Source organism: Gymnoscopelus braueri, assembly GCF_963280865.1.
Source record: "Gymnoscopelus braueri genome assembly, chromosome: 8".
NCBI classification, from domain to species: domain Eukaryota; kingdom Metazoa; phylum Chordata; class Actinopteri; order Myctophiformes; family Myctophidae; genus Gymnoscopelus; species Gymnoscopelus braueri.
Window position 1 is genome coordinate 11,978,454 of NC_137609.1, and position 14,104 is coordinate 11,992,557.

A 14,104-nucleotide genomic window follows, 5' to 3' on the forward strand; every position below is an offset into this window, starting at 1 on the left:
ATTCTAAAGTTGCCACTACTCCTCATTTACTAACTATTAACAAATACTTAACTTACCTTTTACAAATCAATTGTTAATGATTTGATTCCCATCTACTAATACCAGAGACACGTTGTACAACAGCCAATGGGTGGTACATAAATTTGATGTGATACTGTGGACATATTTCACATTTTGGTACCTCAACCTTGCTCTATATTTTACAAAATAAATACCACAGATGAAATAATGAACAATGTATTTTTAATGAATAAAGAAAACAGTACAAAAATAACAAATGCATCCATCTAAAATAACAATAGCAAATAAAGAAATAGTCATATCAACAGTAATACAGTAATTAGAAATAACCAAAAGGAATACCTTCATAATCCCATCATAATCCGCCTTTACAGTCCAGATTAAATGTAGCTTTAGCTTTATAGCAGGCCTTCTTCAGTAAGCAGTTGACCACAGCAACACCATGTGCTAAGATTGTAGCTATGCTAATATTGTAGCTAACAGGCTAATAAGTGTTCCCAAATTATAAATCTTACTCTTTTTCATCAAAGAAACAAAAACGAATTCTTTACATTAACTAATAAACACAACAGTCCATACAGTTTTCATGGTTTTGCACTACATCACCTGAAATGCATAAAATAGAATACACAATGTGTACAGCACAATGGCCCTTTCTCTTGTGTCTTGTTCACAATAACTGAACAACATCCTGCTCCTTTCAAAATAAAAGGCAGTTCAGCTTCAGAACTCCATTGAGACACACTGCCATCTACTGACACAAAGTGGTATTGGTACTACACACAGACTAGTATAGTTGCATGAACTGAACAGTTTTTCTTCATTCAGTAGAAATAGCAGATTAGAAATAGCAGATCTACAAGCTCAAGTGTGAGCTCAAGAAAAACTCAAGAAAAATGCCCCTTTTCAACATTCCAGGCCATGACCAGAAATGGACTCATAACTGACCCCTAGGTGTTTACTGGGCCTTTTTAGAAGCAATAACCCTCAATTTGAAATTTGTGAGGTTGCAATTATTTTCTTCTGTTTCTCTTCATCCAGAAATATCAGATCAGGAATAGCAGATCTACAAGCTCACAACACGTTGCAATGCGTCTTGCTGTGAGCTTGTAGATCTGTCATTTATTATCTACCATTTTTGGCAATGTTCCACGTATGTTCCATGTATGTTCCATGTATGTTCCATGTATGTTCCATGTATTTTTATTTTATTGTCCTATACAGTTCAGCAGTTCATGCAACTACACTAGTCTGTAGTGTAGTATCAATACCACTTTGTGTCAGTAGATGGCAGTGTGTCTCAATGGAGTTCTGAAGCTGAACTGCCTTTTATTTTGAAAGGAGCAGGATGTTCAGTTATTGTGAACAAGACACACCATTGTGCTGTATCTGATACATTGTGTATTCTATTTTATGCATTTCAGGTGATGTAGTGCAAAACCATTCAAACTGTATGAACTGTTGTGTTTATTAGTTAATATAAAGAATTTGTTTGTGTTTGTTTGATTAAAAAGAGTAAGATTTATAATTTGGGAACACTTATTAGCCTGTTAGCTACAATATTAGCATAGCTACAATTTTAGCACATGGTGTTGCTGTGGCCATACTGCTTACTGCAGAAGGCCTGCTATAAAGCTAAAGCTAATGTGTGTGCTGTATATCCACTGGTTAAAGCTATATGTAATCTGGACTGTAGAGGCGGATTATGATGGGATTATGAAGGTATCCCTTTTGGTTATTTCTAATTACTGTATTACTGTTGATATGAATATTTCTTTATTTGCTATTGTTATTTTAGATGGCTGCATTTGTTATTTTTGAACTGTTTTCTTTATTCATTAAAAATACATTGTTCATTATTTCATCTGTGGTATTTATTTTGTAAAATATAGAGCAAGGTTGAGGTACCAAAATGTGAAATATGTCCACAGTATCACATCAAATTTCTGTACCACCCATTTGCTGTTGTACAACGTGTCTGTGGTATTAGTAGATGGGAATCAAATCATTAACAATTGATTTGTAAAAGGTAAGTTAAGTATTTGTTAATAGTTAGTAAATGAGGAGTAGTGGCAACTTTAGAATAACTACCCAATAACATATTTTAACCATTAACAAATACTTAACTCATGTTAGTAAATGAGGAGTAGTTGCAACTTTAGAATAACTACCCAATAACATAAATTAACCATTAACACATACGTAACTCATGTTAGTAAATGAGGAGTAGTTGCAACTTTAGAATAACTACCCAATAACATATATTAACTATTAACAAATACTTAACTAGCCATTAGTAAGTGTTTTACTAATAGCTTGTTCATAATCCTTTGAACATATATAAGGCATAGTTATAAATCATTAGCATACAGGTAGTAAATATTTAACAAGTTATTAACAAGTCATTAACTAATAGTTTGTGTGAGTAATATATAAATTATCTATAAGGGATAGTTATACCTCCTTAACTAACTGTTAACAAATATTTGACAAGATATTAGTAACTCATTAACTAATGGTTTATAAAGGATATATTAACTAGTTATAAGGCATTCATAAGACATAGGTATAAATAATCAGCATACAGTTAATAAGTCAGTTAATTAATACTCTGTGAGTGATCTATTAGCTATATATAATGCATATTTATAAATCCTTAACATACTATTAAAACATATTTAACAAGTCATTGATAACTCATTAACTAATAGTTTGTTACTAATCTATTAACTATCTATAAGTCATGGTTACAACTCCTTAAGTAGCTGTTAACAAACATTTAACAAGACATTAATAACTCATTAACTAATGGTTTATAAATGATCTATTAAGTAGTTATAAGGCATTGTTATTAATCCTTAACTAACTATGAACAAATGATTAACAAGTCATTAATAACTCATTAAGTAACAGTTTATGAATGATCTATTAACTACTTATAACGAATAGTTATTCTAAAGTGTTACCAGTTTTTCTTTCTTGCAAATATTGTACTTTTACTCCACTACAATGATTTGACAGCTTAGTAGTTACTTTGCAGATCACAAAACAGACATTAACCACTTCAGCCCTAATATATATATTTCGTCCATTTGAAAATAGACGATCTACAAGCTCACAATACGTCGCGATGCGACGCATTGTGAGCTTGTAGATCTGCTATTTTCAAAAGATTCTTTATACATATTTCTTATACATTTTGAACTTGTAAAATGGGACATGGGACTTTTACTTTTGGTACTTTAAGTACATTCTGATATCAATACTTTTGTATCTTTACTCAAGTAAATTTTGATTAACAGACTTTACTTGTAACAGAGTATTTCTACACTGCAGTATTGATACTTTTACTTAAGTAAAACGTTTGAGTACTTTGTCTGTCTGTCTGTCTGTCTGTCTGTCTGTCTGTCTGTCTGTCTGTCTGTCAGTCAGTCTTAGGCCTAATTGTTGGGTGAGACAAGCTCATACAATTATTATTACTGCTATTACTGCTACATCTACTGCTATTACTGCTGCTATATTATTACTATGGCTAATATGCCTGCACCTACTGATAGTGCTAAAACTGCAAATAATACTAGGCCTACTACCGTTACTGAATGGCATAGCATCCTGTTGCGAGAGTGGACTCACCATGTCGGACACCTTGAGGTAGCCATAGCTGAACACGATGGCGTTGGGAGGCGTGGCGACGGGCAGCATGAAGGCGAAGGAGGCGCTGAGAGTGCAGGGGATCATCACATACAGAGGGTTCACTCCTATAGACTGGGACTGGGATGGTGGGGAGGAACACACAAACAAACCAAATCACTTTCATGGCAAGTCAAGTTAGATTAATGGCAAATTAAATCCTAACAGTTTTCTGAAACAACACATGTTGCTATATATATATCAGTGGTTCTCAAACCTTTTCATGTCAAGGACCCCAAAAATTATATGTATTTGGCCGCGGACCCCATCTGAAAATGTTTTGTTCCAGGGACCCCCCAGAAGCAAAGAGTAAAAAAAATCCCTTTAAAAATATATATGTTACAGGTAAATTGGCATTCCAGGTAAATTGGAAAAGAAGCGCTTGTTTTCACCGCCCCCCCCCAGGCAATTCTGTAGAATCAACGCTAGAGGGCAATGCAAGCCAGACATGAGCCCCACACCACGCACGCATACACACGCGCACAAACGAGCACGCACACACGCATGCACACACACGCACACGCGCGCACGCACACACACACACACACACACACACACACACACACACACACACACACACACACACACACACACACACACACACACACACACACACACACACACACACACACACACACACACACACACACACACACACACACACACACACACACACACACACACACACACACACACACACACACACATACACACCCCCACACACACACACACACCCGCAAACAGCCATATTCCATGCAGTTGAAGCACAAGGGGGCGAGGGGGTGGTGCTGGCGGGCTATGTTAGTGCAGTGAGTGGCAGTTGGGGCAAACGCAGTCCCCACAACATCATTTACGATTCTGTGCCTATCGGTACATAACTCGGACGGCGCTTTAGTCGACTAGCAGACCATCGGCCGGTCGTCGCGGGCACTCGCGCCTGGAGGCGCTCGGGCGCGACTCCTTGGCCTCAAGGTCTGCTGAGTCGGCGCGCCTCCGTCATGGACTCATGGTCCAAAACTATACTTTATCGGCGAAAAAAAGTAGTCCGCGGTTGTTTGAAAAAGTAATGTCCCAAGCGGGAGTCAAACCCAGGCTCCTAGTGGTAGTGGATGGGGAGTCCAATGATTATCAAAGTGCGCCACTGAGGCTGGTGCTTGCATTTCCTTGTTGCTATGTTCTTGTTGTCGTCCTCGCATCAAAGCCTCGCCTCGCAGCCCCGCGCCTAAAAACAAGCGCTCCACTTCCAATTTACCTGGAATGCCAATTTACCTGTGACATATACATTCATAGATTTGGACAAATGTTCAAGATTTTTCAAAAATAGCACATCTACAAGCTCATAGCACGGCACTCTGTGCCGCGCTATGAGCTTGTATACAGTATCTGCTATTTTTGAATAGCCAAAGTATAAAATAATGGTTAAAGTGGTTACACAAATGCGTTCCCGGTTTTAATGGGTTAAGTCTGATAAATGAATAGAATCCATGTGTACAAAATATAATTGTATCATAAAAAGGAATAAACATTTACAGTGCAGGGACGCAAACCACCTTTGTTTGTGTCTTTGTACAGTAAAGGTATTGGCACAGCAAGTGCAAGACTATTTCCATTTTATGTTGTAACTTATTTTGTGCTTATTTAATGTGCATAACCTTATTTTGAGCTAGTACAAAATATACTTGGACACATGCCTGACTCAAGCAGTGTCCCAGTCACTCAGTGGGTAAAGTTGCAGTAAGTACTAATATGTTCCAACATCAAGAGTATGATCATCTTGTGCCCATCCTGTCACTCCACTGTAAACTATTTAAATAAATTAGAAATGCATTCAAAGAAAGCAAAAGCCTGATAAAAGGCCAATTTGGTGTCCTCGTGTGGACAAGGTTCCCCTTTACACAGTGCTGCCAACTCAGGCCCATTGCCTGGTCTCTAATAGGCCCTATTATACAGAATAACCCCTCTGTGTGTGTGTGTGTGTGTGTGTGTGTCTCCTTGTCTCGGTCCTTCTTCCGTTTCACCTTTTTTGCCCTTTCCTTTCTTTCACTCTTGTCTTATCTGGTTCTTTTCTTTCAGTGCTATTCTCCTCTGCTCTTTGTAGCCGTCTTTCATTCTTGCCTTAAAGATGCTGTTCAACAGGGAGCCTGACTGAGTACTTCCATTTGGGCCATTATGATGTTCTGTTCAGCACATTCCAGGATTAACAAGGGGGAAACCTAATATAAGATCATGGTTAAAGCTGCAATCCGAAACGTATTTTAATGAATAAAACCGTATTTTTTACGAATCTGTATGGCAGAGTTTGTTTATACAATATATAACTAGTGATGTACATCTGCAGTGGTCGGAGGTGGTCTCTTTACTCTACCACGGAAACATTTAGACCCTGCTGTCAGGTGAGACACCTAGGTGGATAAGAAGTACTGCCTGAAGCTCACAAGCTCAATATATATATTCCCTGGTAACGCGGGGATTCTGTCTTTAAGAATGGTAGATATTTGGTCTCCCACGTGGGAGACCAGTGTTCAAATCCAGGGTAAGACATGAAACTTACGGATTACACTTTTCACTGCTGACGGTGATGATTGTAAGTTCCACAATGTATATATTTTTTGGGTCATTTACATTCTGTCAATTGATACAGTCTTTGATTGTAACCTTTTCAAGCAATATCTTTGCTTTGCTTGCTATTGTGTTAATTTCTCCTGACATTTGTTTTCCAATATGAAACAACTACACAGCAGAAGGCTCAAGATAATGACCTTGCAACGGGAATAACATCCAATCATGTGAGCTTTAACTTTAATGCCAGCACTAATTTAGGAAGAGAAGATATCAAATTCTTAAAATAATCTGTATCTCATTTCAAAACGAACCCACATGAACCCTAGGCGTTTCTACTCTGGGCATGTCATAACAGGCGAACAAAAATAGGCAAATATTCAGCAAATACAGTGGATCTACAAGTTCGTAACACAGCGCTGTGATGCGTTTTTCTCTATTTGACATACAACATATACCGGTATAAGTGCAGACACTTTTTGTCGAAATGTTGGTATTTGTTTAATTAAAGGAGATTTCCGGACTAGCCTTTTTCTTACCTTATCTTCCTTATCTGATGTTATTATATCCTAGAACGAGTGGTACAGTAGAACATTTTCATAACCCCATCCGGAGTCCACCGCAGCTAAAAATGTGAGCTGGATGGTCCTTTGCGCTAAATCGCGTATTTTTATCGCTCGAAACCTTTTGTTTGTTGAAATCCAATCTGGGAACCCAGAGCCAGTGAGAATGAAAAATAGCGCCCTCTGCTGTTTGTACTATCTCTCACTGGCTCTGGGACAATGACAACGTAGCACACGTGCGCAAAGGAAACCGGGGTTTTGGTCTGCCTTCAGCTTTCACTTCCGGTGGGTGCCACTATGTTTTCATGCCCACTAACAATATTTCTACACGGAACACTAACACCACTTCTCCCAGAGAACATGGATCGTTTTGGTTATAAGCCCACTTGTTTCTATGATGAAAGAGTAAGTTAAAATGTGAATATCTTTCCGTGGTTTTGTCTGCTCCGCGGACGCCATTGTTAAATTAGTTTGGGTTTGTTTCGAGGGGGAAGGATCGACGGACACGTGAATCCCGCCCACTACATTGGGTAAAGCGCGGCCTGCTTCCTGATCTGAAGGCACGCCCACTTGTAGCCGTACATGTTATGACGAGCCTTCACGACAGATTCCAACGCAGAGCAGAATCTGTTCTTGAGAGATTAGTTGAAATCTGACATTCATAATGACCCAATGTCATTGTGTCCCAAATGGTCCGCCGTAGTGTTTACAAGTGGACTTGGATGAAATCACGTGTGAAATCGCGTCTTGCGAGACTTCCGGAGGGAGGGGCGCGTCTAACACAAACACTGTGGAGAGTTTTCTGTCAATATGAACATCAGATATTTTTAAAAAAAATATCGCGATTTAGCGCAAGGATCATCTTTCAAATTTTTTTGCTGCGGTGGACTCGGGATGGAGTTATGAAAGTGTTCTGCTGTACCACTCGTTCTAGGATATAATAACATCAGATAAAGGTAAGAAAAAAGCTAGTCCGGAATTGTCCTTTAATACACTTTGCATTGTAACTACTGTATGAGTTAAGCGACTATTTTGTTTGATTGTTCACAATCAAAAGGTCACGATGTGTTGTGGCGGGAAGATCTGTCATGTCCAATACGTTCTGTTTGAATCAATGTCATATACTCTTACGTCACTATGTTTCGTTTACACTCGACTAAGATTGGTGATTGTGTATAAAACAGATGACAAAGTGTGTGTCTCTGCTCCTTTATCTCTCACTATCTGCTAGTGAGCATGACAAACGGTGGAGAGACAGGAAGAGGTGACGCGTTCAAGATGTGAAGACACGACTTCATATGAAGACTGACGATCCCTAATGACATCTGTGTGTGCGTGCATGTGCCCGTATCTTATTTGTACATAATTATGATTATGTATGTGGGAATGTATAATATGTATGTATGTATGTACTGTGTGAGTGTGTGTCTGTGTGTGTCAGTGTCAGTGTCAGTGTCAGTGTCAGTGTCAGTGTCAGTGTGTGTGTGTGTGTGTGTATGTATGTATGTACTGTATGTATGTATGTACCGTAATTTTCACACTATAAGCCGCACATGAGTATAAGCCGCAGCAGCTAAATTGAATGATTTGTACATATATAAGCCGCACTGGACTATAAGCCGCGGGTGTTTTAATGTTTAATTTAATTTAGTTCCCCTAGTCGCCGTTAGCTGTAAAAATCCATAGATAAGCCGCACCGTTATATAAGCCGCAGGGTCGAAAAATGGGAAAAAAGTCGCGGCTTATAGTCCGAAATTTACGGTATGTATGTATGTATGTATGTATGTATGTATGTATGTATGTATGTATGTATGTATGTATGTATGTATGTACTGTATGTATGTACTGTATGTATCACACTGTTATATACCAAGGAAGCCAGGATGGGCAGGAATAGCGTTGCCGTGGCGACGTTGCTGGCACACTCGGTGAAGGTGGCGATGAGGAGGCAGAGGATCATGGCGATGGCCCAGGGAGGGATGGTTTGGAGGGGAGTCATCTGAGACCCCAGCCAGAGGGAGAGACCTGACACCTAGGAAATATAGAGGCACGTATTAAACACAGTAATGACACCAGGAGATCTTTGTGACACACACATGCGCGCGCATGAAAAAAAAACTCACCTCGCTACCCTTCGCTATGGCAAAGCCTCCACCCAGAAGCAGCACAATGTTCCAAGGCATCTTCTTCTGAGTCACCTGCCAAGTCAGGAGGGCGGGGGCGGGACTGTGGGACACGTCTGATAGGACAAACACACACCTGTCATCTTTCAGTCTGATTGGACAGCAATCATTGTCAATCACACACAGCATTTTCAGCCCAAGGACCCCCTAGCTGAGAGAGAGACGAAGCAGGGACCCCCATACATTGCATACAGTTGTGTTGCAGATTAAACTTTTTCATAGATTTCATAGACAGCTTCATTGACTATCATCAGTGCTGTGTAAATTAATATATTTTGTTCATTTCAGACATTTAACCACTTAAACATTCAATACCTGTACTTGATTTGCTTCTTTTCCCCTCTACACCAAACCTCTTTGCCGAAAATAGACGATCTACAAGCTCACAACGCGTGTGAGCTTGTAGATCTGCTATTTTCGGCTAATGTTCATCAGAATAGAGATGCTAGGGTTCAAGTGGTTAATATAAAAAGAAAATCCTATCACAAAGATTATGCGGACCCCCTGGAGTAACTCTGAGGACCCCCTAGGGGTCCCGGACCCCCTGTTGAAGACCCCTGACATACAGTATGCACAGCTAAATCCTTAGTGTTCATTGAACTCTGTGAAGGTGTAAACATTTTTTACAATCAAATAAAAGGGGTCCAAATGAACCCTTATGGGGTGCATTCACAACAATTGAGACACTCTCAATTAAGGGAGGATTTGACTTTGTGAGGGTCAAAGAGGCCTGGGGTTCATACTTACCTCAGATAGGAAAGAGATAGATTAGTGAGAGAGTGTGTGTTTGTCTGTACCTGGGTCCGAGGCCCTCCAAAAGCGAGGTGGTTCAGAGGGCAGGACAAACAGTAGGACAGCCACAAACACGGCCACAGTAGCATCAGTCACAAACCTACGGTAAAAAAAACCCACAGTTTTTGTACTTTATTTATAGTGTATTTTGTACATAGTGGTATTTTTTTTCTCTGTATTTTTATGTTGACTTTTGAACTGTTTGGTTGCTACTATATATATGTCTATGAAATTAATTCAAGGACCCCAACGGAAACAAGTCCGCAAGGACTTTTTTGGTCGGACCTTTTAGACAAAAGTATTATAAATGTAACTGTGTTGTTTTACATTCTTTTGCCTAATAAAAATTTCAATCAATTCAAACAATCAAAGTCACACACACACACGTGAACAACATGCAAACGGTCCCAGTCAGCCCCCAGTGGAACCCGACCTTTCTTGCTGTGAGGCAATAACTACAACATCTAGTTTACCGTCACGTCATAAGTTTACAGGTGTAAAGGAGTGGGTGGAATTACTATCCGTACAAGTTCCCAACGATTTGCAGTTACACAATATAATCATATGAACAGAGAAAGAAACATATGTAAAAGTCACATAATAAGGACAACAATATAAAATATACATAAGGTGTGTGCAGTGGTTTAAAGTAACTAAGTACATCTATTCAAGTACTGTACTTGAGATTTTTTTGTAGGTATTTTTACTTTACTGGAGTATTTTACATTTTCAGTACTTTTACTTCTACTCCACTACATCTCAGAGGCAAATGTTGTACTTTTACTCCACTACAATTATTTGAAAACTTTAGTTACTAGTTTTCAGCCATCACTCCCACCACCCACTCCACCCTCACCTCCTGCCTGACCGACATAAAAAACTGGATGCAAACAAACTTCTTAAAACTCAACTGCAATAAATCAGAAATCATCATCATTGGCCCCGACTCCATCACCCGCTCCACTCAGGACTTCTCCCTCAACATTGACGGCTCCATTGTCACCCCCTCCAACAAAGTCCGTAACCTGGGTGTCATCCTGGACCCCACTCTCTCCTTCCAGTCCCATGTTAACCACATCACCAAAACTGCCTTCTTCCACCTCCGCAACATTGCCCGCCTCCGTCCCAGCCTTTCACACACTGCTGCTGAAACACTCATACACGCATTTATTACATCCCGCCTCGACTACTGCAACAGTCTACTCTATGGCATCACCACCAAGGTCCTCAATAAACTTCAGTATGTACAAAATTCCGCCGCCCGCCTGCTCACCAGGACCCGATCCAGAGACCACATCACTCCTGTCCTCCGTGACCTTCATTGGCTCCCAGTCAAACATCGAATTGACTTCAAGATACTCATCACCACCTACAAAGCCCTCAACAACCAGGCCCCCCACTACATCTCTGTACTCATCAAACGCCATGCCCCCTCCCGCTCCCTCAGGTCGGGTGATGACAACATCCTGGACACCCTCTGGACAAATAAACAAACCTGGGGTGACAGGGCCTTCTCTGTGGTTGCCCCCACACTGTGGAACTCACTCCCAGCTCACATCAGAGCTGCTCCCACCCTCACCATGTTTAAAACCACACTCAAAACCCACCTTTTCAGAATCGCATTCCCTACATAAAACCCCAACCCCTGCCCCTCCTTTTTATCGTACTTTTCTTTTATAGATTTTAATCCTTTTTAACTAGTCAATTCTAATAAAGTTGTTATTTTTCTGCTATGTAAAGCGACTTTGAGTATTTAGAAAAGCGCTATATAAATCGTATGTATTATTGTCTCCGCCAGAGGCGGAGAGTATGTTTTCGCTTCGTGCCGCTGTGTGTTCACCTCCCTCCTAGCCAAGCTAACATTGGTCAAGCTCCACGTGACACGTGTCAATATGTTGACACCAATGCCTTTGATTGGCTAGAGGGAGGCATGACGAAATAAAATCCTATAAATAGGTGTGTCACTTCAAAAAGCGATTTATATTTTTTGAAGTGAGGTAAGACAGGATCAATCAGTCTTGATTGGAACAGTACCTTCCAGTACAAATCAAGTCTGCTGGCAGAGACTTGTGTTCCGAGGAGCACATTTTCTAGTTATTATTATTATTACTTTGCAAATATAAACGATTACATTATAAAACATATATTAACCACTTTAGCCCTATTTGATACCTAGGCTATTTGAAAATAGCCGATCTACAAGCTCACAACGCGTCGCGATGCGACGCGTTGTGAGCTAGTAGATCTGCTATTTTCAAACATTTTAGTACTTTTACTTCTGGTAATTTAAGTACATTTGGATACCAATACTTTTGTACTTTTACTCAAGTCAATTTTGAATTCCGGACTTTTACTTGTAACAGAGTACTTCTACATTGCAGTATTGATACTTTTACTTAAAGGAGAATTTTGGACTAAAGTTTTCTTACCTTTTCTATGACGTTATGATATCTTCGGATGAATGGTACAGTAGAAAAATTTCATAACTCCACCCCTGAGCCGCCACAGCTTAAAAGGTGCGCGGATAGGCCTTAGGTTAGATCACATATTTTAATAGCTTTATTTTTTTTATTTTTTTTTTAGATCTGACGTTCATAGTGACAGAACACTGTCCCCCCCCCAAAATAAAAATAAAAAACAGAAGTCTCGCTAGACGAGACTGAAATCTCGTCTGGCGAGACTTCTGTTTTTTTTTTTTTGGTTGCATAGTGTTCTGTCACTATGAACGTCAGATCTCACCAAATTTTTTTTTTTAAAAAGCTATTAAAATATGTGATCTAACCTAAGGCCTATCCGCGCACCTTTTAAGCTGTGGCGGCTCAGAGTTATGAAAATGTTCTACTGTACCATTCATCCTAAGATATCATAACGTCATAGAAAAGGTAAGAAAACGTTAGTCCAAAATTCTCCTTTAAGTAAAACATTTGAGTACTTTTTCCACCACTGGGTGGTTGAGAGAGACAGGTAGATAGCTAAGCATATAAAGACTTGTCAGACAGACAAAAAAAGTATTTGAAGCATCAAACTGTATTTGGCAACTATTTTCCCTGTACTTCTGCCAAGTCTATAGGCCTCTTTGCTGCTCATGTGCTGTTGTGACGTGCTCAATGGCAGCATGCTATGTTGTAATGCCTGCCACTTTGTGAATGGGGATGTCACCATGGACATGGAGTCAATGTCTGACTTCTATTTGCATGGACCCAGTGACAAACCCCCCCCCCCCCCCCCCCCAAAAAAAAAACTCGTGACAACAACCCAAAATAAACCCAGTGACAACTTTGAAAACCCCTCAAAACTTGACAACTTTGAAAACCCCTCAAAACTTGACAACTTTGAAAACCCAACTTTGACAACCGCCAAAAACCCAGTGACATAAAACCTGTTGTGACGTGCTCAATGGCAGCCAGTGGTGGAAAAAGTACTCAGATATTTTACTTAAGTAAAAGTATCAATACTGCAATATAGAAATACTCCGTTACAAGTAAAAGTCTGGAATTCAAAATGTACTTGAGTAAAAATACAAAAGTACTGGTATCAAAGTGTACTAAAAGTAAAAGTTGTAAAATAGACGATCTACAAGCTCACAACGCGTGGCATCGCGACACGTTGTGAGCTTGTAGATCTGCTATTTTCAAATAGCCTACGTATAAAATAGGGCTACAGTGGTTAATGTGTGTTTTATAATAATTGATAATTGCAAAGTAACTACTAACTAAAGTTTTCAAATAATTGGAGTGGAGTAAAAGTATAATATTTGCCTCTGAGATGTAGTGGAGTAGAAGTAAAAGTACCGAAAATTGGAAATACTCCAGTAAAGTAAAAATACTTCAAAATTGTACTTAAGTACTTAGTTACTTTACACCACTGATGGCAGCATGCTATGTTGTAATGCCTGCCACTTTATGAATGGGGATGTCCCCAAAGTCTGACTTCTATTTGCATGGACCCAGTGACAAAAAGCACAGGGTCATCTACAACTACAAGGACCTGCCAAGAGGACACAGCAGGGAGGACAGACCTGCGGGTGAATGGAGCGTGTGAGGACGAGGGGAATCTTCATCAACCCTCTGAGCAACACCTTCGTTAGACCAGTGGTTCTCTCAAACTTTTTCATGTCAAGGACCCCCAAAATGATATGTATTTGGCCGCGGACCCCCATCTCAAAATAGTTTGTTCCAGGGACCCCCAGAAGCAAAGATTTTAGTTAAAAATGCTCTCTTAAAAAATATACATTGAAAGGTTTGCAAAAAAAAAAATCACGATTTTTCAAAAACAGCAGATCTGCAAGCTCATAGC

The 14,104-nt window shown here is 39.7% G+C and overlaps 1 protein-coding gene across 1 annotated transcript in view; it reads right to left on the reverse strand.

The window, feature by feature from the left end:
• The window catches only part of slc13a5a (solute carrier family 13 member 5a), a gene marked incomplete at both ends in the record, with an annotated part of 30,016 nt that overhangs the window by 2,254 nt on the left and 13,658 nt on the right, over window positions 1–14,104 (reverse strand). The window contains 4 exons of the mRNA XM_080435943.1: window positions 3,655–3,792; window positions 8,704–8,865; window positions 8,957–9,072; window positions 9,814–9,908. Of these exons, the coding sequence (XP_080292069.1) occupies window positions 3,655–3,792; window positions 8,704–8,865; window positions 8,957–9,072; window positions 9,814–9,908 (511 nt within the window). The remainder of the gene's footprint in view (window positions 1–3,654; window positions 3,793–8,703; window positions 8,866–8,956; window positions 9,073–9,813; window positions 9,909–14,104) is intronic.